This window comes from Tetrao urogallus, assembly GCF_951394365.1.
Source record: "Tetrao urogallus genome assembly, chromosome: 5".
Taxonomy (NCBI): Eukaryota; Metazoa; Chordata; class Aves; order Galliformes; family Phasianidae; genus Tetrao; species Tetrao urogallus.
The window spans coordinates 3,460,672-3,488,360 of NC_136818.1; the positions used below are offsets into that span (position 1 = coordinate 3,460,672).

The 27,689-nt window shown below is 40.2% G+C and overlaps 1 protein-coding gene across 1 annotated transcript in view; it reads right to left on the reverse strand.

Annotated features, from left to right (window-relative positions):
• The window catches only part of FGGY (FGGY carbohydrate kinase domain containing), a gene marked incomplete at both ends in the record, with an annotated part of 148,546 nt that overhangs the window by 25,813 nt on the left and 95,044 nt on the right, over window positions 1-27,689 (reverse strand). Inside the window, 6 exons of the mRNA XM_079535467.1 lie at window positions 582-676; window positions 3,884-4,004; window positions 7,545-7,619; window positions 9,231-9,378; window positions 13,514-13,575; window positions 16,092-16,199. Coding sequence (XP_079391593.1) covers window positions 582-676; window positions 3,884-4,004; window positions 7,545-7,619; window positions 9,231-9,378; window positions 13,514-13,575; window positions 16,092-16,199 — 609 coding nt within the window. The remainder of the gene's footprint in view (window positions 1-581; window positions 677-3,883; window positions 4,005-7,544; window positions 7,620-9,230; window positions 9,379-13,513; window positions 13,576-16,091; window positions 16,200-27,689) is intronic.

Here is a 27,689-nt window from a genome sequence, read left to right on the forward strand (position 1 = left end):
CAGGTTTCTGTGTCTTACTGTCACTTATATAAACACAGTTAAGTCATGCTTTGGCTGATCCACTGAACATAAAAGCATTACTGCCACTTCTACAACCATTAAGGGACTGAAATAACACAAATAAACATGAAGTTCCACTCTCGTTATTAACTCTGAATTCACTGGGAGCAAAACAAGAGGTGTAGGTGTGTTTTTTGTTCTTTTTAACTCTGTAAGTGCTATGGTATTTCTGACATTTAATGCTCCTCAATGCGAAGTGGGACTCGGAGCTGAGATGAAAGTGTGGCCTTCTTGCAGGAGAGGGCCTTGACAAATGCCTTCTTCTGCCTGTAAGGTTACATGGCCTAACTTACAGAGAACAGCTTATACTGCATGTCACCACAGCCAAACATTAGTGAATCTTCTGTGCTCATAAGTAACAGTGTTAAAGAATGAGGGTGGACAGAAAGCGATGCTGGCTCCCTCCTGGCTCTGCAAACTTTTCCACTTGAATCAAAGGCTGTGCATAAGGCCAAATTTCCAAACATAAAATACAATTCTAAAAGACATAATTGAAAATAAAAAAATCAGGTACTGCATACCTGTATGGATGCAAAATCCCCAGAAGCACAAGCTCCAAGAATAGCGGCACCCACAAGAACAGACTCCACTTCTTTGGACAGGACAACAGGCTTGCCTATACAGGAAAAAGTCACACATCTGTTAGGAAGAATAAAGCAATGCAGCAGTAGCTGCACAATAAATAATTAAAGGAAAAGAAAGGAGGAGTGAAAAAGGACTTGAAAATCCATGTTCACGACTCCATTTATACAGTACAACCCACTGCAGATAAAGGTTAACCTGTGCTGCGTGGTTCCAGGACCCTCCCCCCCCCCCAAAAAAAACAACAAAAAACAAACAAAAAAACCCAGCAGAATGTAAATAAAACAATTTCAACGTAATATTAATGCAGAACTTAAAGCAAATGCAGAACAGTGGTTATTCAGCTCAAAGCACTTGGCTGTAACCTGCTACCCACACCCTTCAAACCAACCTGAAAACTGCAAGTTGACCTTGAGGGGAATAGAGTGGTAACCTTTCTGTTTCTTTTGTAATGAACAGCAAAAAAACAAGAAGGCTGTTTGTGTTTGTTTTTAAATATATGCCAACAAAGCCAGTCTGTTTTTGCTGGAAGGCAGAAAAATATAAATAGTGACCTTTCACAAGCTGTGAATGAAATAATAAAGAGAAATCTTATCTTCCAATACAATATAGTTGAAAAAGAAAATTAAAACCTTAGAAAAATAAAATAAAATACAATGAAAAACTTTGCATATTTTGCAAAAGAAGTAAAAAAAACCAGTTTCATCACCCATGGGTGCCATCATACTTTTCCTCAGTTCACACAAATTTTTCAGAGACCTGCACTATCAGTGTAAAATCAGAAGGAAAAAGAGCAATGAACCACTAAAAACTGCCTGCTTTCTGAATTCTTAGAGATGCCTAAACTGTGTAACAACTCCTCTAGCTGCACTCTGGATGCTCATCCCACTAAAGCCAAGAATTGTATATTCCTACAGTATTTGGCACGTGTGTAAATTTCCATTACTGAGATAATTTCATTGGATGCATGATGATGCAAACATGGAGGTGGGAGGAGGACTTCCTTTTCCAAATAGCTTCAATTATATGATGCTCCTGCAAGCCAACTACGAGATCAGAAGGAGCTGAAATGGGAGATGTAAAGAAAGCTCTGAACAACTCCTACAGAGGAAAAGCCAAATACATGCTTTTAAAATGGGACAGAAAATTATTAATATAAAAAACAACTATCAATGCAAAGCAAGCTCACCTTGCACCCCAGCATCTGCCAACATGCTGGTTTTGCTCTGTTCTCTCAGTTTAAAGCTGCCTACGATCATTTTCCAGTGCCACAGCACTCTTCATGCCATTTTTTCTTATAGTTAGCACAGGCAGCGTGGTGCAGAAAGAAAACAGGTACAGCACAGGCTTGTTGCTGGACTGCTGGAATGGCTACTAGGCGTGAGCCAATGCGACCACAGCACCTCGTGTGTTTGTCTGAATTACAATAAACACATCCACCGTGAAAACAAGAGTGCAAAATCAGACTCGTGAGCACTCCTCCTGCTAAGATGGAGCACAGCTTGGGACTTGGGCTGGCTGGGATCAGACACAGACAGCCTAACACTGAGCTCACAGCCACGCGGCTGCTCGCCGGGCGCTGAAGCAGAAAGCAACTTTCAGCACGCTCTAAAATTTACTGCACATTTCCTGCACCATCAGAATGAATGCAGAATTCTTACCAAGCAAACAAAAAGATCAAGATACTTTTTAAGTGGCCTGTAAAGTTATCTACTGGATGTCTGCATGGCTGAGTCACGGGCATTTGCAGCTAACAATAATATATTCAGATTTTTTTCCTCTCGTGAAAGAATGGGGGATTGATCCTGGAATGTTAGTTATTTTATCTGATAGGCTCAAATGAGTTCAACGCAACCGGGAGCATTTCACTTAGATGAACTCTGACATCTCTTGTCAGTCACAGATTTTACAAATGGGGGAGAACTCCAGACTGCAAAAGGGCCTTTTTGTACTGAATTGTACTTGGCCATTAGTTACAGTCAAAGAACTCCTGATTACATTTTAATCGGAATACGTTTTCACAGATCCTTTGTTTTACACAGCAGGAATCAGCCTCCCAAACTTTGCATGCTGAAATTCACCTAAAACATTTGAGTCACGCATGGAAAGATATGCACCTCTCAACATTCTTCACAAAGTGCCACCTCGACCACAACACGTTCAGTGAATTGTAAGGCCAACAGGCATTATAATTTACTTCTCCATTTCTGTTCTCAACTCACTACAAAAAAGAATATTTTCGTCTTCCCTTCTGCATCAAGGTTATGAAATGTGGTTTGATGTTAGGGCAAGACAGATCGCCTAACCAAGTATCCCAAATCTGAGCATCACTGTGCTCATGACAGCTCAAACAGTCTTCACATGATATACTCTCTAAACACATACTGCTCAAAGTTATTCTGAAGTCTTTTAAACTAAATTTTGTTATTTTTTCCCTGTTATTAAAAGTATATTCAACTGACTCAAAAGTGTGCTAAGACAGCAGTGCACACAGGCTAACAGAGATCAGAAGCACTGAAGCCACAAACCCAGCACCTTCCATCTATCAGTAGTTGTACAAAACTAAATGGAACATCATGCAGGAGCAGGGATGCAGAAATTGCCCTCTAAAGCATATGAAAGGTAATTTAGAATGGATTTGTTCTCTACAATGCATTGTGTGTCCAGCATGAGCAGAAATTGAAATAGGATGAACCTGACAGAGATTTCACTAGAAATAAAGCACATCTGACGTAGTAACAAACTCATCAAACGTACCACGCATTATCCTCATCAAATTAACTTCTTGTAATCTGATTAAGTGGAAGAATTTTTATATCATGCCTAGAATACTTTTTATAAATCTGGTAGTGAGGAACATCACAGACATAACTTACACCTACTGGTTTTGAAAATTCCACACAGCTTTTATATTAATTCTACTGCACTTTCTTAGGAAGTTGTGGATCTTAGGCTAAGATCCACAAACTAGAAATAAGTTGGAAGATCCTCCAAAAGTCCATTTTCTAACAATACAAATTATGGAGCTTTATTTGCACCACATCTCGGTATTATTCTAATGCCTTTAAATTTCAGGAAATCCAGTCTTGCAGGAAGTTATATTTCATTCCAATATTTTTGTCCAACCAACAAAATTCAGTTCTATGTAAAGGAAGTATTTATTTTTCCAGAGACGAGGCACTTGGCCACCTACAATAATAAAGCAGTTGACACTCCTTTACCCAAACTTCCTCTCGCTTACCAGTAATGTCAGCATGCATCTGCACAAAGAGAGGGTTCTTGCTCAGCCCACCACACAGGAACAGGGTGTTGATATGATGGCCTGCAGCCTCCATAGCTTCCAAAATATGTCTTGTTCCTAACTTGAAAAAGGGAAAAAGAAAAGAAAAAACAAAAACTCAACAGATGAGCACAAGAGAGCAGCCACAGGAACAGAAGAACAACGTGCTACAAAGTGTGACAGAAATGTAGAGACACTACCTGCCCCTAGCAGTAACCCGAGGGCTGGGAGTAAACCAGAAGGGTACAGACTTGGCTTAGCTTGAAAGAGTAAATGGTACTGTGATTAAGGACAAGAAAAATCATGCAGATTGCACAGAGAATTCAGAAGTACAAAGGCACAGTACACTGCAGTGAGCATCCTTGGGCTGGCTGAAAACAGGAAAAGGTAACTTCCACTCTACAGTGCTGGGGAAAAAGGGGCTTGCAGGGAAGTACTTACAAGGGTGAAGACTGCAATTACTAGAAGACAGAAATGGGCACCAGCTAAACTGATGGCAGTGATAAGCAGCTGTTTGTGACCATGAGCAGCACGACACAGAAAAGGTTTCCATAACCCTTATATGTCAAAGACACTCCCACCAAAAACTCCTGTTTTCTTGTTTTCTTTCTACAGATACATCTCAGTATCACTCTCAGTATTGAGATTTCTGGCAAAACAGAACAAAATAAAACAAAAAAGGAGCAAATGATAAACCTGTACTTTCTGTCTTTTCAGCAAAAAGGAAAACCTGAGGAATTTTCTATTGGCTCAACTATTTCTCTTGGCCTTTGCCCTGCACAAAAGAAAATGTTCCATTTCATGCCTGGATTAATTGAAACATGCCTAAAATGTGGGTATATTTTTAAACTTTTCATTTCAAAGTCTTTATTCTCAGAAGCTCATATTAGAACAGGTCAGTGTTCTGTTCTGTAAATGACAAAAGCAAACAGGTTGCCAATAAAATCTTCCCTCTTTGTGCTGCCCCTGCTTGCCATTGAAGCCAGCCCTCTCTGTTTTCTCTTCCAGTTTCACTGACCGTCTGTCCCCCTGAATTCCCAGCTCATTATAATACCCTGGAAGTTAATTCTGAAGTACAAACTTGACAAAATACCAAATCCAAGTCAAAACTTCAACCCAAGCTGGCCGTTCTTAGGCAAACTCCCCACCAAACACAATCTGGTCCCGTTCTGACAAACCGTTATTTATGTTTTCTTTATGCTTTGCTGCGGGTTCACTAAGAGGTCTGCTGCCTGCAATAAAGCCCTCTGCAAATAAACTCCACTGAAACAGAAACTAGCAGATTTTCTGCAGATTGAGCCATGTGCTGTGACTGGCACAATCCTGGACAGGTCTTCAAATGTATTTTTGAGTATTAAGGCAAGCGGTTACGAGGAACTTCAGCAGCCGCAACGCAGCTGACTAAATCCATCACTTCCCTATTGACACAGAGAGCTCATTTCCAAATTATTTATGGAAAAAAAACCCAAAAAACTACTTGAGAAAGTCTGTCTCCTCTGACCGGGCTCGATGGCCACGGCTGGATCTCTGTTCTCACAGGCCCAACTGGCGCATCGCGTTTTGCAGTGAATGGTCAGAAGGATTTTCTCTTTCACTACTTCTGAAATTCCAATGTACGAACAACTTGTCTCCCAACGTACACATGCCAAAGATCCTGAGAAAGGACACGCTGTGAAAATTATTTTGTGTTTACCTGCCTGGAAAATTGTATTCACAGAGCAATTTAAATTAAAGCCTGACTTATTTCACTGTGGGTCGGGGGGGGGGGGGGGGGGAGGAACTAATTTAATCCTGGATTGGAGAAAATGCAAATGGAGGGGCTTGAAATGCAAATTTTATATGAAAAGAAAAAAAGCGTCTCCTGCTGAAAAGAAAACCAGAGATTAACATTCTGCAGGCAGGCCTACACTTTGTACAGGACTTTTACTTAGCTTTAAGGATGTCTTGCTGCAGTGGTTAATGGTACGGGACTGGGGCTGTGCTTCTGCAAAGCAAAGCTAACCTGGGAGTGGCAGAACATGGGAGGAAATGTAAAATTTCCAGGTACAGCATCAGCAGTTGGTAAATACATCACACCAAACCCAAGGCCGCTGCTGTCTGCTTTCCAGCTACTACCTGAATAGTGTTTACCAAAAAATTAATTTCTGTTAACTTACAATGAAAAGTATTGTATGACCTTTTGATATTAAATCACACGATCGAGGCAATTAACGATCACAAATGCTGAATGCAGAGCTGAACTCAGTATGTGTGTTTTCCAATAAAACGTGAGTTGCATTGTACAATGAGATAATAGGTGACTTTCCCAGGATTTCCAGCTGAGAAGGTTTCCACCTCATTAGCACAGCACAATACCTGAGCACCTGTTCGATACTGGGAAGTTTTCAGTTTCTTTCAGGGTTGTATCAGTAGCTGGCATTGATTAAACTCTCCTACACATTCTTATTCAAACTGTGGGATTAGACTGAAACATCAGGTAGAACCCAGCTACATACATCCTAAAAAAGATCAGAACTGACAACCATCCATTCCAGACCCAAGTTATTTGCTGAAGATGGAGGGTTAACACACGACATGCACAGCTCACAGTGAATTTACAGCAGCCGCCCACCCTGTATCCCAGATGGCTGACCCAACCTAGCAAAGTTGCTGTTTAACCAGTAGAGGAGTTTGGAAGTTTTCCAGCCAAATAGAGGTTTGTCAGGAAAACTCCCCAATCCATCAACATGTTAATGTTTTGCAAGTTCAACAAGTTCTGTTTTTTTTTATAATTACAAAGAGGATGTCAAAGGAATGTCAGCTGCAGTCACTGAACGCCTAGGGATAGCATGCCCCATCGCAGATACCCTGTGCCAGTGCTTCAAAACAACTCCTTTGACCCAGGTTCTCGTGTCAAAATAGAACTTCTCATGAACTGGAAATCCTGGTTTCTGGAAAGTCTCTCATCTGAGAAAATGAGGGCAGAAACAGAAGTATTCCTATCACATATCCCATCCGTGCATGCTAGCAAACTTCTGTGCCATTTTCATAAAGGTGGTCTCTCTGCTTTACAGAAACACAGCCTCAGATTGCAATTGTCATATATAAGACAACTGCTTGCCTTCCAACAGGGAGACCATGAGAGGAATGAGCTATGGTTCATTCAGTACGTAGAGATACAGACCCACTCAGACTTCAGCAATGAGGTTCTGACTCTCCCATCACACAACGAGGGGAAGTCTGTGCATTTAGGAACAGTCTGAAGCTGAGGTAAATTTGGGGAGAGCAAGTTCCTTCCTAAAAGGAAGTCAGTGCTTTTTTTCCTCCACTATCTCGTCTTCGCTCTAGACAGCCCACGATGCCAACACTGCCCCTCATAGCATCAGCCTCTTTCTCACATATGCACCAGAAACAAAGGCTCTGAATTGTCATGAGGGGAAATCTTTCTAGGGAACATATTCTTTACACCATTTCCTACAACGAGGAGTAGTCAGCAACGTGGTAAACAATATCTTGCTCCTTTAAGAAGTCCATTAAGTGAATTCATCTATTACTAGCAATCTGTTTAGTGGAGGGGAATGATCAGTCTGCCACAGAACACAAGACAATTCATTTGTTCTTTTATGCACTTAAAATGGCTTACAGCAATTGCTTGAATCGTGGCCAAGTAGATAAGGGCAAGTTCATCCAGACCCCGAGACAGCGTCAGTCCGACAACCTGTGCAAAGATCAAAGAGAAAGCATACAAATCCAGCCAAAGTAAAACTCTATGGTTTCTTGTTGTAACAAGTTTAAGTGATAATTCTAAGCCTTATTTTTGTGAGCTGTACAGATAACGTTATGTCAAACATGTTATTCTTGATCTAGGGAAGAACCACATAAATTGTTATTATGCTTGCAAAGAAATAAAGAACAAGCAGCATATACTGTGAGATTAGAGATAGATTAACTCTGACAGTTTTATGCTATGACTCAGACATTGCCTGTGAATGTATTTTATGTAATAATATGAAAATGTTATCACATAAAAACAAGTTTTTGAAAGCACTTCTCACTTCCAAGTGCCATAACACTGAAAGACAATTAATAATTAAAGACTACACCTTCGCCTTCATTACTCTGAAATAAATAAATACCGTACTGTAGTTACTCTGGGTTAATATCAACATAGGCCAGATGTGAGCACCAGCAGAGAAAATGACTGCTATTACCACTGTTTGCATACAGCTCTCATACCAAGGGAAAATCTGAATCTGCTGCAGTGTAGAATTCTTTCATAAAATCATATAGGTATTAGTGGAACTCCGCAGATAAGTAACCTATTTTTTGATGCTTCCTCTGTTTGTGGTTTAAAATGTGTGGTGGTGCTTACAACTCCCTTTCCTACCTCAGCCTCACGCACAGCAGATTTTGGTGCTGGTGAGTAGCTTGAGGTATTCATTACAAGAACACGATGCCACTTTGAAGTAAATTTTTGTCTTACTCATGAGGTATTTTGATATCATCAAATGATACCTTTCTGATAGCTTTCCAGCCCTGCACAATTACATCTGGCCTGCTAGCTATCCAGTCAGCAACCATGAAGAGAAATAATCATCCAAATCTTTAAAGATGGGCTGAAAAAGGTCCCCAGCAGAACATCTCTGGTGAGCTTCCAAAAGCTGCTTTCTGGTTCCACACTGCAATGCTCTGAAAATTTCCTTGTGCAGAACACAGTACTTCAAGCCCTGTGAGTTCTGAAAGTAGCATTTTTAAAACTAGAAGCAAGCATCAGACCACATCCAGCTTTGAACAAAGACCTATGAAGCACCATGACTGCACGTTTCCATGCACGACAGCATCTACGGCCATTTTTAACAATAAGCAGAGGAGCCTTTAGTTTCTGTTGAGATTTAACACCCAACAATTATAATACAGTTCATTTACCAAACATTTACCTGCATTTGTTTCATTCCTTTCCCACATAGACATACTCTAATTTGTGCTGAGATGCAAAATTAGGCAGACAGGTGAGCTAATGACAACTGTGGGCGCTGCTAACAGAGTTCTGAAGTGTAAGTTCTAGGAAGGTTCCTGGGAGATGTACACTCTCCTTATTTTTAGGAAATAAATGTGGTTGTAATAATATCTGAACTATAATGATCTCTGGTTTTCTACTGAAACTTTAGCACACTTCAAAATGCAGCAAGAAACCCAAATCCTATGGGACAGTTTAAATAGCTAAGGAGGAGTATGTTCAAAATTAAATCTCCTTCCAAGTTTTTTTTTTTTTTTTTTTTTTTTTTTTTACCCTGTATTGACCTTTTTGCAAAGACAGGCTGTTTCTTACCATGCCCTTTAGTGTCAGATCTGTTAAGGGAGATCTGTTTCCATGGAAATCTGGCCAAACATGTAAATCAACAGTGAGGAAACCCACAGGCAAGGATTTCTTAATCAGATCCAGGTGACTGTTCAAGTATGTATATATACTTTGAGCACTAGAAGAAAAACAAGTCGGAAAATGAGTGGGGGAGGTTATTCATCAAACATAAAACATTTGTACTACTATCAAAAGCACAAAAACCCAACAAAGAATCCCAAATCCCAGAAGTAAAACAAAGAGGGAGAAGCACCGCAGTGTGCAGCAGTAGGGATGCCTATCTGCATGCCTCAGTTCTGCAGGACGAGAGCTGGAAGCTTGTGATCTTGAGCCTGCACACCGCTTCCTATAGGTCCCTAATTGAGCCAAAGCTGTTGGGTACTTTGGGGTCTGATGATGCTTGTCTCTAACAGCAAGGTGCTGACACGGTGAAAGGGAAAGCTGGAGGAAAGAAAGCCGAGAGAGAAGAACGAGGAGGATTCCAGAGAGAAATGAAAATTCCTTTCCAGCAGTTAGACAATTTCTCTGATTAATCAATAGCACTTTCAGCTTTCCTTTTTTAAACCATAATTATTTCAATATGTGTTATGATTAAAATGTAGCACTGAGGGTGGAGGAGAGAAAGCAAGTGGCTGCTATTTTAGGGAGGAGCCGAACATGGGCCTAAACACGCTTGCATCTCAGTTCAGATACACCCAGCTCCACAATATCCAACAGACATTTTCTTGGACCAACGGTGATCTTTGGTCTAACAGTGAATTCTTCAGTGCTTTGGCTTCCAATAGCTCCAGTGACATTCCATTTAAAAAATGTTGCAATTATGCTCAGAATACTTTTTCAAAGACTCATAATATCATAAACAGATTCATATATATTTTTCAACCCCTTGGAAATCTCCAAGTGGGGCATTTAATTCTAGACATGTGGGTCAATAATAGCATGTAACCCTAATTACGATTGATTAGTCATTGTCTCATCCACTATAGACCCAAACAGTGATATTCACTTAGCCTCTACATGTATATTCAATCACACACTAATGAGATCCCTAAGGGAATTTGGCATATGCTTTACTAGTTTGACTTCTGACCTGCTAGCAGCTGTATATTTATACTTTGCATTCAACCATTCAGCTGCATGTTTTTTCAATTATACCTTACCATGTGTATGCTATCAGAGGATATCATTCAAAATGAAGTACACTTGGAAGACATTAAAATAACTAATTCACATCATTATTCACATACTTTTAAATGTGCTTTGTGTGTCTTCCTGGACCTGAATTATGGTAATTTTGAGGTCACCATTTACCCCCCCCCCCCCCCTTGCAGAAGTGGCCCTGTATTCTACATCTCTAAAACTTACTTATAGGGAAGCAGCACACCTTAAACACAAAGTCATTGTATTTCCAGGCTAAATCACGCTTTGATGGTGGGAAGAAGAAGAAAAGAAAGCTTCACTCATCCAGAAATCTACCAGGCAGACATCTCAGTTCTATCTGATCTCTGTGCTGCTTGACCACTCTTGCAAGGATCAGCTGTTCGTACCCCCCTGACAGAAGACTGCACAAAAGAAGCTGGAGCTCACCCAGATACGTTAACACCCAAATCACCTTGGCATTATGCTTTTTTTCACAGCTTTTCTTCTTTTTTGTCTGTACAAGATGCGAGTGTGAGCGATTGGCAAAATCCTTCAAACTTCTGCCAGCTCCAGTTTGTACCAAACCTCTGCTGGACGTAATGTTACAGCATGAGCTCTCTGGAGCTTTTTCTATCCAGTTCCATGTGAAGCTATCAGTAGCAGCTGGATCTGGTTTGCAGAGCTAAGCACAAGCTAATAAAAACGAACAATGCTGAAAGTGGAGAATAAGAATTGAACATGAGTTTGCTCAGGATGATGTCCTTAGTGAGGAGAGAATTTCAGAAAGCAACAAGAGTTTGGTAGTTAATCTGTTTAGGAATCTAGAAGATGTCAGTTTGAATCTTTGAGAAAAAAATGGAAAAATTTTCCATTTCTGAACTTGAAATAAGGCTATAAAAATATACAGGTATAGCAAACTGTCAAATACTATGATTGTATTCTGCTTGAATGGTCCCAGAAGAGCTGACAGATGATGTGTGTGTTACTTCATTGCTTTCCCCCCCCCTCCTGAGGAGCCATGTCTTTAGATGGAGAAATGGCATTGAGAAGCAAAGGAAAAGAAATTCTGTCCTAAAATAATACCTCTTTGCAAAGCACCAATGAGCATGGAATCTTTGATGGCAAACATACTTCTTCCACCAGGAGCTTTGGAACTGTGATACCAGGAAGCTAAGTATTCAGACTTAAAATCATAAATGATGTTCTTTGATCTCCTACCCTAGACTACACAGAGTGGATTTTACCATATCACGATGGCTAGATGTCAGACCCACACAATAAAGAGGCTGAACACCAAATATGATGTCTCTTACAGTGATTTCTGCAACTCATGAACAGTAGGAAAAAAGGAGCATGTTGTTCAGAGTACATCTATGGGTTAGACCAAAGGCTAAATTTGCAGCTGTTCGGACAGCCCTCATGCAACTCAACCTCTTCACTTCCAGTAAGAGAAGGGAAAAGAGAACATGGGAATAAGGCTGGGAAGGCTGCACAAGTGGTCAGCAGGAGCTGGTTTCTGGCAAGCCCATTTAAGCCACACATGCCCTAACAAGCTACCACAAATCAGCTGGAATAGTGGTAAGTGCAGCATGCAAAGTCTCACTGCTGGTGGATGCAAAGGAACAAAAATCTGAAAAGTGAAGCTTCTGAGACCAGCTGCTCAGCAGGCAGTTTGACACTGCTGAACCTACTTATGAGCAGCGTTGCTAGATGGAGAGGAAAGGACAGGCTTGGGAAGGCAGAATTAGGTAGCAAGTGAGAGGCACAGATTTTTGACATCACATGTTTATGACACCATATCCACAGTATATGTGGAGTTCTGTTCCCAAAATTCTGTATTTAGTGTCCTATCCAGATCACAATCCAAACTTTTAGCCCTATGAAATTAGTTCTGGTCAGTACACTATCACACCTAGTATGGACAAGCAAGCTGCTGCATACTCACTTTAACAAGACACAGAAAAAGTCATCAGAGATCAAACTAATTCTTTGTCTTAAGCTTATGCTTCACATGGGGGCATGGGAAAAAAATGGATTGGAAGCCAAAATCTTGAAAAAAACCCAAGCAGCAAAGATCAGTCCTTATTCCAAACACACAGATGCATTTGTTTCCTGATTTTCTTTCTTAAAGAACAAAGAGAATTCTAGGAAGCGTGAATCTATTCCATATTGAAAGAAGTCCAATAGGTTTCTGAGAATTCTGGTCAAGGTCTCAGCAAATAATTAAGCCATTTAACATTAAAAACTATGAAAGGGTCATCCAGAGAAACCAGGTAGCTTTATCCCCCCAGGGAGGACTAACTGTAACTGAATGAATTCTAATACATCTCTCAGGACTGGCCCTTGCCATTTACATCACAGTGATAAACTGGAGATTAAAGGACAGATTCACTGTTTCTGTCTTTAATCCAAGGAGGAGAAAAAATAATTAGGATAACTAATTTTTCATCCAATGTACTTTACTGTTCAGCTAAGTTGGTCTTAGAAAATTCAGATCTGATGGAAGCGGTCCTCATCCACTTCCAAAGTAGATCAAACTAAAATTCGACATCTCTCATATCTGCATGCTCAAGGAATCCTGGAATTACCAGCAATACACTCCCACATCTTAAGTTTTGTCTGAAAATGTATCCTGGCTTTCTATGTTCTATTTGTGCTGTCACATAGGAGTTCCATACAGTGGTTATAACTTCCTTTAGATGTTTGTTCCAAAAATATTGCATAATATATTCCTAATTTAGCTCTATTTCACCCCTGGAGCTCAATAGATCACCTACAAATTAAGACATCGTTAGCCTAAGGCACACAGCTTAGCTGAACAGGGCTGATGCTATGGTACCAATATGCTGGGTTGGGTAAAACAGAGGCTGAAAAGCAGGAAGCTGGTGAAGCTGGTATCACCATATAGCTACCCTCAAAATATCTGAGAGGAGATTAAAGCTTTCCTCTCTGAACAACCACCTGAAAAGCCTTTGTAAATACTTCCAATCCACTGTTGCTCTGTTGATTCCCATGTTCCAGAATATATACACAGCAGAGCGATATCTCAGTGCTGGGGATACAATATGTCAGTTGATAAGGCAGGCATGTGATGAAGAAATAAGAACAGTGACCTGGCTGCAGCTTTGGATTGTAATTCCGGGAAGGCAACATGGCCTTGGACCACATGCTCTATCTGAAAAAGAGGAAAGCAACATTTTTTTGAATGATTATATCTTTAAAATTCAGTCCTGGAAAGGAGCAATGCAGTTTCCTAACTTTAAAAAGACAAGGGAGCTTCTAAGTTACTCATGAGGTGTAAAGTCCCAACCCAAGTGAAGCCAATGGCCAAACTCCCACTGACATTCCAGGATTCAAGATTTTGCTTTAAAATGGTAACAAAAAGCAATGCACCAAGCAAGGCAATATGCTGAGCATGCAGTGCCTCAGTCAGAAGAGTAACACCAAAAGGATGGAAGTTTTTCCTGCCCAGCAATACTTGAGAGTTCAACCTTTAATCTTTCTCACTCAATTGCACGCATGCTTTCATTGGAACTCTACCAGGAGCATCTTCTTGGCTCGAATCCCTACGTCATTCTATATCATACCATTACAATAAAACACAAGGTGTGTTGTCATCTGGATAAGCGCTCCATATGTTCATTGCAGGAAACAAAATGTTTCCTCTGACAAGCAATTATTGCTTAAAGAAAAAAAAAAAAGCTGAATACTGGTTCTGTTCGTGCTGTATTTATAAATCATCCAGCCCTTTCACGTCACGGCGACTACCATTACTCACATAATGAAGTATCAAGTAGAATCAGTGTTTTGCGGCCTCTTGAAGTGACAGTAAAAAGTAAGGAGGCAAAACTAGAGCTACTCAAGAGCACAGACTGCATTTGGCAGTATATATTGGCTGTAAAACACATTATGTATTGTATTTTTCACAGTCTGTGTCTAGACCGTAATCAGTGTAGAGAAACCTTTATAATGAAGCATATACATCAGAACACAGGAATAAAAATAACACACGCCTGTTCTTTCTGAGATTTACATCAAATACAAAACTCAAACATGCATTAGAACAAAGCTCTGACCTAATTGCAATATTAAATAGTCACCTAGAACATAGGAACAACTCATAAATCCAGAAATACATCTATAGATAAATATCATATATACACGTGTTATGAAAAAGCTTTAAACAGAAGTGTTACTGTTAGAATGAAGTTAGATATTTAAATGTCCTGAATGCAATGACTACAGCTTTAAAACCATAATGATAGTGAATGCAATCTATCTTCCACACCACTTTACACATAAACCATGTCTTCCTGTATGTGCAACCTCCACAAAATGGCACTAAATATTCTAAGAATGTTCTAATAAGATAGCTTTTGTAATATACCTTTATTTACTTTTAGTTGACCTTTGCTAAGTGTCCCTAACAAGCACATAGGTTTTGCAGCATTTTCTTAAATGACTTAGGAACACCTTGTCCTCTGGTACCAGAATGGAATCCAGCAGTGGCTGAAAAGGATCTTTCAAATCATCTTCCAGATACACCCCCATGAGGCAGCCAACAAGACACATTTGATTTGCTGTATCCTCTCCTGGGCTCGGTTAAATGTCTCCACCCACTTTGCGTTAAGCACACAGACACTTCTCTCAAAACTGTTTTTATGAAGTATGCACAAGATTTACCATTTTCCCTTTGAAGTGGTGTTGTTGTGAGTGATAATTAAATCTTACTTCTGGCTGTAGCTGTTACCTGTAAAATGGGATGCTTTGGTTCCAGCCTTGTCTTGACCTGAAAAATGTAACACACACATCCCACCTGCTGCAAGAGTGATTTATGCACGAGGCTCAGTGCAGGCCTGGGATGGGAACTGGAGGTGCAGTTGGGGAAGAGTGCTGAGTGTCCCACTGAATGTGTGACACTGTACAGACAGGAACCAAAGGTTCACGAGGCCAAGGACTGCACGCACGAGGGAACATCAAGTCACAGCTCACCACTCAAGGTCTATCTGGGCTTCCTGATCCCGGATTATTTCTGTTCCTTGTACCGTGATTGTTTCATATGGAATGCATAAATGTGGTGATGCCCAACTCTGCTACTTCCAGGACACGTGCATCGATCACGAGGATTTTAAAAACATGGGTGGTGCTAAGTCTGAGTAAGACAGCAATTATGGCTGCAATTTGCAGAAAGCCAAACCCACCTGTATGTTTGGAGCTTAGAGCTTGTCCTTGCAGGACCAGGCCCTGTTTCCTGTGGTTCCTCACCAGGAATTTGGCACCTTGCCACCAAAGGCAGATCATATTGATTGAGCAGAGAGACACATGGAGAAACACAGAAGCACTCACTGAGGTCTTCTTGACCTCACGTGTACATTTCCTCATCTCAAAGCCTACCTCACCCTCTTGCTACTACAAAGTATGAAAGCTTACTTGCCTGTAGAATTATAAAAATCATCACTGCAATTATCAAGAAAGGACTGCATGCCCTTAGAGCTCCGCCCCACGTATAATCCCCTAGCAGAATGGAAATGAACAGGCTGTAAGGACATAACAACCAACCAATTGTTTACTGCTTTCTGCTCTGATCTTACAAGGATGCTTTAGGCACAGCTCTGGCTGAATTGGCAGTGAAGCTATCTCAGATGATTGCAGTCAGCTCCCACCTCAAGCTCTGTGCTTCTGTACACTTACCAGCTTCCCTGTAGCACTTTGACCTCCTTCATTCAGCCACAATCCGGGTACCATGGCAGAGAAATAAGGTCCCCAAACACCAGGAACAAAAATGGGTGTTTCACTGATCTGGAAAAGTAAGAAATAGCCTCAGTGACCTGTTGAAGTAGGTGCTTCTCAGCTAATGTTTGGCAGCTGTCACAATCCAATACTGATTTGTGCTCCTCCACTGAAGTTACCATCATCAGCAAAAATGTGTAGGTGGAGATTTACTCTGAGGAGAATGTGGAGAAATATGTTCCCCATTTGCATCATTTTCAGATGACATGATACAGCTGCAGCTACTGACTGCCTAACTCTTATTTCTCCCACTCACACCCATTCACACAGCAGCTGGGCCTGGCCACAGGCCTGGCCACACCAAAGAATGAACTTTCAGGAATAAGAACTGTATTTCATATGGAGAAGGAAAGTGCTTTGCTCCTTCAGAAAAACACTCTAGTTAAAATGAGCATTTGGATAAAACATTCTGTGCTTGATTATCAGCAGAAAACACAGCTAACCTGGCCAGGCAGCAGTGCTTACAGAGCACTCATCCTGTGTGTTTTTATAGCTGAGAATCAAAGGGAAACCCAGCTGACCATTCCCAGTCAGATTCCTTGTGTGGAAACTGCAAACCTGGCCTGGATGGCAGGGAGTTGCTTGTCCCAAGTCAACAGGAAACACGTGCCTGGGTCAGCTTCAGGTTCCCTATTTTATTTAGGCTTAATTAACTTAATTACAGAAAACTTTCCTTCCCTCTGTGAATCCTTACATCAAGGCAGCACTCTCTTTCATGAACTGATAGATCATCCATATCTACAGTGATGTCCTGTCCCTGCACAGCACTTCAGTGGATAGATCAGTCAGGATGTGGGACACACTTTCATTTCCTTTCTCTGCTTCAAAAGATGCCAATTACCAGTTTATAAGGGTGGAGGGCACTTTCCTTCCTCTTACTAAAGCTGTCAATAGACTAGATAAACTTTCTATACTTTCTTTTGAGTGCAGAAAGAAAGGTAAGGAGGTATGACAAGCTAGCAAGCAAGGCACAGAATGTAGAACATGCGACAAATCAGCAGTAAATTGCCATAGCAGCTAGCTGAGCATTCTGCACTGTTTGAACATGACTTACTCCTGCAGTAGGGACTGGAGAAGACAGCTCATCCATTGCCATAGGTAGATGACCTGTCCTCTCATTTGGAGAATGATTCACATCACCTCTTCCAGAACCAACAGGTTGAGACGTTCAAGGTACATGCAGCCATAAATTCAATGGGAAAATAAGATGGCAGTACAGTTCTACACCATCAGATGGTGCATGAATGCACTGCCCACTAAGCTGTGTTAATGAAGTAAATCTGTAGCTGCTGTTCTCTAGAAGGTAGGAAATGCCCCAAGAGGAGGAAACAAGAATTCCCTAACAATGTTGAGTCTGCACGTTTGCAACACAGAAACAAAAATTAAGAAAGGTCTCAGTCAATGGGACAATGCTTTTTTGTATTTAGAGCTTGTTCTGTATTAGAAAAACTCTGCACCCATTGAAGGATGCTTGTGGATTGCTGTTGATTTCAATAACACCAGGATTTCACATCCAAATAGCTTCAAGGAACAGTAAACAAAAATTCAGCTCTGTTTCTGTTCCACTCAATGCACATTCTCTGTATATTTAAACAGGCCAAACTTTAAAGACAGTTTTTGCTGGCAACTGGGGAATATGCTGGATGATGCAGTTTACTGGCATTTGTGTATCACACATGTTTAGTAAATATACCAGCAGCAGGGAGGGTTCTGCACAAACAATAGTCTGCTTTAGCCATCGTCTGACATTACAGCTGATTCTCGTCATGAAATAAAGTAGAAAAACAAAGCAGCAAAGACTGGTTGCTCCAAATACATCATGACAGTTTCAAGCTATCCTCATTTCTCTTTGGAACGCATCTAAATAAGAAGAGAATTCTGCTCAATCCCCCCTATCAGCCATAGGACACTGACTTACTTTCACTGAAGAGGTATGCCTGCACATGTGTCTGTGTGTCTGCGTAACGTTTTGGCTGACTAAACCCATTAAAGAGCAAGAATAGCTGCACTGAATTTAAAAAGGCATTTATGACTCCAAGTGGACAAAGCTACGTCAAAAACATTGCAAAGACATTTGGTTTTGTTTTGTTTTCTCTTAAAACTACAAATTAATGCAGCCTTGGGTTTTCAACACCTCTGTGGGGCAAGCCTTCTCTTACAATTTCACTAACAAAAAGAAGTGCAACAAAAAGTATTGGCTAAATGTTTCTAAAACTTAGAAACCTAAAATAAACTGATCTTTAAACCAATGCCACATTGCCAACTTTACTGAGAACACAGACAGCACAAGATCAAAATTGCCAAATGTTAACTGCTCCAAACTGATGATGGGAGCACACTGAGAATCCCAGCATCCTGTCTCATTTACGTGGCAGGGGGTTGGAATGCAATGATCCTTGGGGTCCCTTCCAACCCAAGGCATTGGCACAGCACACCTTACTGTAGGTAGGAAGGGACCTTCAGGGCATAAGGGTCTGCTTGTTTGAAGCCTTCTCTAAACACACTGTTGCATAGTGGGAAGAGACCAAATACTCTAAGGATATGAGGCGCAAAGATGCTTTATGAATATACAGGAAATTACAAACATAGAGAAGGACAATAGTTTAAATACATTATATAGATACATAGATACATCTATCTTTCTTCTGTCCTTACTCCACCATTTATCAAGTCGTCCTGCATGTCTGATAAAACTGGGTTTTAGGGTTTAGATTGATAAAAGGACCAAAGTGTCCCTGGAGCTCATACTGGCGTGGCATTTTGGACACCCACAGGCATTTGCCAGGACAGTCTATTGCCACGCTGGCTTTTCACAAATTGCACTGAGACTTTCCTATCATTTTATTACTGAAGTAGTTTGTATATATTCCAGCAAATTTTCAACACCCATACAGAGCAAACAAGGGAGCTCCACACTGATGGATGGATGGATATAACAGGTGGGATACCAGGTTATCATTATTTTTCAGTTGCAGTAATTCTCCAAAGTAAAGAACACTGGCTAGCATGCTGGGATTTATTAACACTCTAGGTGGCATTGCTCAATTTGATTAGTTTTTTTATTTATTTATTTTTTCTTCCTACCTTCACTTCAACAATTCAATCCACATTTTGCAGCCATCCGGAGGGTAGGTTAATTCTAGGTCAGTTGTGCCTGGTTATTGATAAGAAGTGCAGTAATGAACTCCCAAAATCAGGCACATGCTCTTCGAGAAGAAACGGTGAACACTGTTCTGCAGATACGTGTGTAAAAGACAGCAAACAGCTTCCATTTCCCCTCCTTGATATGACTCGGACGCTTGAATTTTTCAAGCCATGCAGCAGCTGGTGTTTGTATTTTCATTGTAAATTCTAAATTCTGCCTGAGTATACATACCACTCAATCCCACTAAAACACGAGTACACATAAGCATAAGGTTGGAGAAAAAGTGTGCCATAGAACTCAGAAGACAAGCACAGGGTGCCAGACTCAGTTATTTTTGTGCCACTAATACCATGTCGCAGAATCACAGGGGCTGGAAGGGGCCTTTTCGGAGTTTTCTATTGCCTTCAGACATACTTATGATGATACAGATGGATCAATGTGGTGTCACTTTATTCCTTTAATGAGCTTAAGAGAATCCTTAATCTTTTTAGTAGAAAACAACATCTGTTTTAGATCTCTGGGCAATTGATTTTTATTTTTAAAGCAAATAAGAGATGACATCCTTCTTTGAAAGTTAAAATACATGTTCAAAAGAAGCTTCATATTTTCTTCCTTCTATTTAACTTAAATCCACCCTGCAACACGCTCCTATTGTGAGACATGTTACTGTTTATTATTTTTTACATATAGAGAAACTGAAACACAGAGAGGGTCAAGTTACTTGCCCCCTGCTGGGTGTCAGAATGCTCTCTGCACAACAATTACTGCAGCAGGCAATTGAAGACAGGAGATGAGAAGCATTTGATCCTATTCCCACAGACTATTGCCCCATCTATGATGGTGTTTACTTATGGAATTATTATACCCCATAACTGTACCCCACAGTTCATCTGGCATTGGACGGGGAAGAATTCTTTTGTGCAGGAAAACGTCACCTTTCACATCTCCCCAGTACAGGATCGTAAAGGTTGGAAAGGACCATTAAGATCATCAAGTGCAATTGCCAACCCCTCATCACCATGCCCACTAACCATGTGCACTGCTATATCTTACCCTTCGTTTCGGTACAGGAAAGCATTAAGAAGTTTCAACGTTTCCATTCATTTTAATGGAAAAAGAGAAGTTCAACATCTGAAAGGGCAAATAAGGAGGAAGAGGTTCTGTCTGGGAGGACTTAACCTCAGTGTGTGCTCTATAAAAGATCGTACTAATATGTAAGATATGTAAACATATAGAGCAATCAGAAACAAATGATGAATTCAGTTTAATAGTATTCAGCTGCAGTGCAACTGCCAGAAGGCACTTTTTGTTATGAATAGACCATTTGGATGAGTTACAGACCAGATTTCTACAATGGTGTGTGCTAGGAAAATCAATGTCAACCGATCTGAGATCTAAGAACGCATCACCAGCACATCTGGCAGCTCACAGGAATGAAATATATCTTTAAAAGAGATAATGCTATATGGAACTAAGCTAAAGAACGAAGGAACCTGTTCAAATGGCAGCAGTACAAGGGTAGAAGCATATTTGGTTTATTCCTCCCCCACTTGCCACTCCCTCAAAAAAAAAAAAAAAAAAAAAAACAACTCTATTGAAAAAGATGGGTTAAAAAACCACTGCTTACTACCTACAGCTAACTTACAGCTAATGTAAGATAATGAGAATGACAACATTTAATCCAAACTAAGTTTAACTTTCCCAAATGTCATTTGGGACAGAAAATGGAACAGAACACAGACCTTCACAAAAGAATCACCAAGGCACGTGGCTATTCCATGAAATTAGCAAGACAAAAAGCAAGATTTATTTGACTTTGTTTTGTTTTGCTAGACTAGCCATAATGACTGGGCACATGCTTGTGTTTCCTCATCAGATCTGCGTAAATGTTACAGTAATCAGAACAAGATAAAATAAAACAGGCCCTGCCGGAGAGAGCAGTTTTATGGAAGCATGAATTCCAACACAATTTTCTTCCTTAGATGACACCTTCTGTTGCTGTTATATGCTTACAAAAAACTCCTAATAGCTTAAAAAAAATTCCTAATGACAACATTGTTGAAGGACCTGGCTATTACTTGAAAAGCAAATCTTTGTATTAACAGGGTATGCTGCTAAATATACAAGCCTTTCATTGTCTTTTCTTTTTTCCTAATATTGTGCCTGTGATTTCAGCCATAAGATTCTCTGTTAACTTGCAGTACAGCATGCAGGGACAAAAATTAAACTATTCGTGACCTATAAAAGCCAAATTAAACTTGCATTCTACTGTCACTAATTATTTGAAGTAAGGGCTTAATAATGAGAAGCTAATTCAGAAAAGTTGTTTCAAAATCATTTCACTTATCAGTTTCCACAGCCAGAAATTCAGAACAGCTGCCTTCGTTATGCTAAGGCAGGTATGAAAAAGAAATCTAAGACACTAAAGGAGAATAGGGTAAGAAACAAGGCACAGCACTGTATCAGTCACCAACAAATGAATGCTCTTTGCAGGTCTGGATTTTGATCATCGACAGGTCAAATGCTTTCATTAAATTCTTTGCTGACTTTTAACTTCCAAACTTCATCTTACTGTAGATTAAGAATACTGATCTTCATCCAATGCAAGGGTTTTACATTGATGCATTAAATCCTGTATTAAGAAAACTGCATCATTTTGCTTCTGCTGACAGATGGGTCTTAAACAGCCATTTGGCCACAACTTTCTGACAAAGAATGAGATTAATTAAAAAAAAAAAAAGAGAGAGAGAATTCAAAGGGAAACCCAAGAATGTTTCATTTCTAGGTTTCGGGTTCAAATTCAGGTCATTCTGATAGCTACTGGATGTATGATGCATATTGTGGAGCAGGGTTGGGGTGCACAGCTGTTTTTTTTCAGAGTACTGATGCCTACTGTACGACTGCCATCTTGGCACTACTTCTCAAGCACTAAACAGGTTTAAATCTTAGCTTCCCCATAGCTCTGAGGGCAATTCTCCTGGTCAAGGTTATGATGAATTCGGTGAACTTATTCAATGTAAGTATTACTAGCATATAATTACTAATTAAATAGTAAAGACACATCAATATTCAAGCTTTAGCCTGATATTTCAGCAAATAAGGTCTTGAAACACACACAAAAAATGTACTTCAGAACCCAAAGAAAGCTAAAATTAATTAATATTCCAACTCCTGAAGTTGGAATTCCAACTCCTAAAGGTCACATACCACCAGTTATTTATTTGATTATAGTTCAAACTTCTATCCTCTGACCATCATGGGTTTGCAATGTAGCTGCATAGCTTTTGGTGGCAAGTGACATAGCTCTCCTCCCTGTGACAGGTTGGCATCACGTGGCCACCCACAGGGATAGAGTTGCTCTCCAGCCACAACAAGACTGGGCCACAACAATTTTTGCACAGAGCTAACTTTAACCCATTGAAAGCATGGCAGTTATTGAGTAAAGACCACAGAGGCAGAATATGGACTTTGGGATTTTGCCTCAACACATCCAACCACAGATGTTTGGGGAATTTATTTACAGGCGATTTAAGAATTCTGATTTATGTGATGCAATCACTTTCATAAATGCCCTGTTGGCATGGACACCATCATTTGTTGCAAAGGCTACGTCATGGGTTTATCAAGGACACCTAGAAGGTTACTAAACCTTAGCAACTGAGAATGAATTAAAGCAAAACCAAACTGACCAGTTACATCTGTGGAGGTTAAACAAGAAACAAACAGACAAAAACACCCCTCAGTCAAAGGCATCAAGGATATTTTTTCTGTAAAAGACACCACAGATAAGATTTCTGGCTGTGGAGCCAGCCAAGGTTGAAAGAGACAGACAAGAAAGGCAGGTATGATTCAGTGTGCGACCTGTAGTAGGAATGCTGAAAGCCAGCACAGCTTGCAGCAGCTTAGCAAACGCAACAGATCCACACAGGCCATGCACGACAACACAGAAACACACGAACACCTGTCTGATTTTGCTGCTTATTCTTCACTTGGTGGCATCACAAACTAATCACAACCACACCAATCACAACACCCTTAAGTAAAAATCATCAGAAACAGATGGTTTTCTGAATTTTCCACAGAACACTGACTGGTCTACAACCTACACACCAAATAAGGTATGTGATTAATGCCCAGTGAAAGAAATACATGCCTAGGACAACCACCTCATCTCTGAAAATATTCCAGGTGACTTATATGATGGGATTATACATTGCCCAATCTGGCTTTATATCTTCCAAGAATTAATCAGAGGAAAATTTCACTGAAATTAGTAACATTTTCACCGTGAGAGTTTTATTCAAGGCTAAATGAGAAAGGTATTTGCATTTTTTCTTAGGATTTTTAATGAAAGAATATTTTGAATCACAATAATATCATTTAATCAACTTTATATTTAAATGCACAAAGATAAAGTTGTCTGAAGCAGTGCTCCTGGCCTTGGAAGCCAAAGCCTTAACTTGTTCAAACCTGCATGCTAACCACCAGCTTCCTCAGGATTACGCTGATGTACACTGCTTGAACCTGGGCTAGCACTACTATTTAGACACATATAGGTAATCTGATTTCAAAATGCCAGAGACACGCATCTCCCATTGATTTCTGGAACACAGAACATGAAGTCTTCTCTTTAGGTATCCAAGAATGGACTCAGGCACTCGCCCTTAGGAGGGTATGTTGGCCCTAGCTTTTAAGTGTCTAGAATTAAGAAAGCTAGCATATGTCCACAAAGGTGAGAGACATCTCCTTGAATGGGAGACGGTATACAGTTAGATAGCAAAGGAAAAGGGAATTTGTTTGCTTCTGCATGCCCATGTTCCTTATTTCAAATAAAAAAAAAGGTAGGGAATAAGAATACTTAAAGACAGCTCGTGCAGTCAGTTTTGTTTGTTAAGAGTATCAGTCTAGCTGCAGATACACACTTCAAAATCCAAAGGCTGGACATGACTTTACCAGACATATCCTTCACTCAAGGGGGATGACGACCTACTCACACGTTTACTGTTGAAAATGTAGCCACCAGCTGAAATGATTAGGCAGGGTTTGGGGGTTTCCTTTCCTCACCCAAAGGAACCCGGTTCTCAAAAGAGTGAAACACATCACCTAAAACATTACTTGCAATCGATAACAATTTTTTTCTAAACTTACCAAGAAACAAACAAACAAAAAAGCCCTGAAACTTTTATTCAGCTGTATTTTCTTTTATCTTCTTAAATGCAATACAAAAGGCTCTTGCCAAGAGCTGGGACTCTAAGAGCTCACAGACTGCACTCCCATAAGCAGCTTTCCTGGAGCTCTGCCACCAGCAGCCAGTTTGAAGTTGTGTTTCTGAGAAAACCTTCTGACAAAGGGATGCTGTGGGGCTAAAAGAACTCGCTGTGCCCTTAACAGAATAACAGGCACCTCTACATGGCAACCCATTTTGAGATACCAACCAGTTCCAACCTCTTCAGCTGTGCTAACTGTGGGTATTTCATGTTTTTCTCCACATACCGCACCAGTTTTCAGCCAACAGTGAGTATGGTGTCAATACATCTTGGGTACTGCCACATGAATAAATTATTACAGGCAAAAATAGGAGGCCAGTTGCCTGGTAAAAACCACCTCTACTCATCATCTTTCTGTGGCATATCATGTGACAAATCCCAGGGACCTTGCACATTCCACAGGAAACCAGGGCCAGGAGTGCTACTGCAAAGTCGCTGACAGCGTGCAAATACACCCCATAGATTACACAGTTAATTTCTTCACATGCCTATACTCTTAATTACTTGATTACCAACTTGGCAATTGCTTTGTCTATGCTGATTTTAAAATTGCTTCCCTTTCTTTTTTAGATACCAGTCTTACAAAGCAAACATGCAATGATATCAGCCTTAAGAGAATTGTTCAGCGTTAACCGGGAAAGCTGAACAACTGAGACCTGTTTTAATCAGTAATATTTTTCATATTATACCAGACTACCATTTTTCTTGAGGGGAAAATACAATGCAAAAATAGCACCTACCTACTAAATCAAATATGGGGGGTATTTTGTTTTCACTCTGTATTGCCTACCTGATCAGAGCGAGGCAATCCAACTGTAAGAAAGTTAAATTTGGCTCGCTGCATTTAGGGCTGCATTAAGCCTTCCCTACTATTTTCTTTCTCACAAAGAGGGAACAAAAACAGAGTGGGTGCTCCAGTTCAGAAATGATATGGAAATCCACACAATGTGTAGTACTTCAGCACTGAACTTTTACAAGGCCAACAGCTATGTCCTTGCAGCTCCTCCCCATTCAAACAAATATTTTCCTAGCTCTGCATAAGGAGAGCGTCCTTCACATACTTTATGATAATAACAGAGACAGCCTACAGCTACATTTTTCTCCCGGTGCCATTAGTAAGGCATTATGAGCAGGAAAAGAGATATCACAAACTAATTGTGATCCACAACCCACTATTTAATGAGGAGGGTGCACCACGGAAAAACACACAAGGCACTGTTATGAAGTGCAATGCATCTCTCTGTCACTTCATCTTTTACTTAACCAGGAGTGCTCTGACCACAAAAGGTGAGAGGACTACATCTGAACAATGCACTCCTCAAGTCTCATGACAAGTTACGCTGTAATTTGCCAGTTTGAGAAAGTTGGAGCTGTAACAAGACATGAGTGTTTGGTACTTGGCTACTTCAAAGCACAAGCTGGAAGATGGGCATGGCTTAATGGTATCCATATCACACTACTTACATACGGACACTCTGTGAGATGAGCAATTAGAGAGAGAGGAAAGAAAAGCCATTGTCCATGAATAAATACAAACTTCTCAGCCTCCTATGAGATCTGCAGAGAGCTGGCAGCCATCTCCTGATGGCTCAGAGATGACTCTACTGACCCACTGAGAGCAGCAGACTCATCTGCATTCATGTGAGTAATGCACCCACGTGACTCTACAAAACTCCAAGGAACATATATGTGTATATATATATATATACATATATATATATATATAATTTTGAATTAGAGTCACTGACCTCAGACATGATGGAAGATGGTGGCAGTTTGGAGTTTGGTTGCATTACCATCTTGGAAGTTGGACCCCAAATGCTGTTCATGTAGAACTGAAACTCACGAACAGAAAATAAAGGCACTAAGATCTATCCTTGGAATTGAGCATCCTTGGAAAGGATTCCTGAAACCAATAGACTAGTGAGGTTGTGATTCAACAGATGATCTAAAAAGGTATCACAAAGTAAAAAGGTGTTGGAGGGCTATGATAGAGCTGTTTTCTTTATAGAAAAATGACATTTTATTTATACAAAGCTTTTCCGAGGAACACTGGTTGGTTATGCTGGTTGAGACACTGGTGCCAAGACCTGAGAATTGCCCCTAGAGAGATGCTGGGACCAGCAGATCAAATGGCTTCTGTGTCAGTACCAGGAGAGGCTAGGAAAGTTGAGAGAGTACTTCCAGGTAAACAGGTCATTCAGAGTCATAGATGAGATAAGCCTCAAGAAGTAGTGAATGGGAGCAGCGGGAAATCTGAGCACAGTATCCAAATCTAGAACTGTCTCTGGGTTGAATTGCCTGAGACACAAAAACAACACTGTTGTCCTCAAATTTATTTGTTACGTGTGAGGTTAACCTCCCATGTTTATGTCAGGAAGCAAACTTGGAGCTAAGCCTGGGACAACTTGAGACAGTTTCAACTCTGGAAAAATTCAAATAAGAATGAATTCATGAGTAACCATTCCAGGCATACTCAGTCTGCACCATTTCCATCTGCCTTAATCAGAGATGCAAGAACGTCAAATCTCTTCTCAGAGACCCTAACCAAATGCTCAGCTTTGAAACAAATCCTATAAACTAGATACATTTTGGCTGTACCAGGCTTAAATACTCATATTTAAATTCTGTCGTTTTTCAGAATCCATTAACATTAGGCACATCTTGTGCTACTGCAGGGTAAAGCAAACAGTAGGTGCACAGCAGTGTATGATTTTTTGTCTTTTCACTCTGAAAGGCCATGGTTTCTTACATAAATTGGAAAAAAAGAGTTTTAATCTATTAAATTGTTTTCAATGTCCAAAAGAGGAAAAAAAGCCCACATTCTTCATGGATTGATAAGTTTTTTTTGCGAAGCAATGAATAACAGTACCATACTGATTTATTTTAGTTTTATTTTTGTGCAATGTCTGGATATAGACATACAGATTAACCTTTTTTTGCTCATATTTACTGTGTCGCCTTTCTTGAAATGGGAACTACAAGCATTTTGATAAATGGACTGAAAGGTTGTCTGGTTACACAATAGCTTCTACTTGTATCCTCTGCTGAAATGCTATTCAACACTCTTCTAAAGTTATGCTGCTG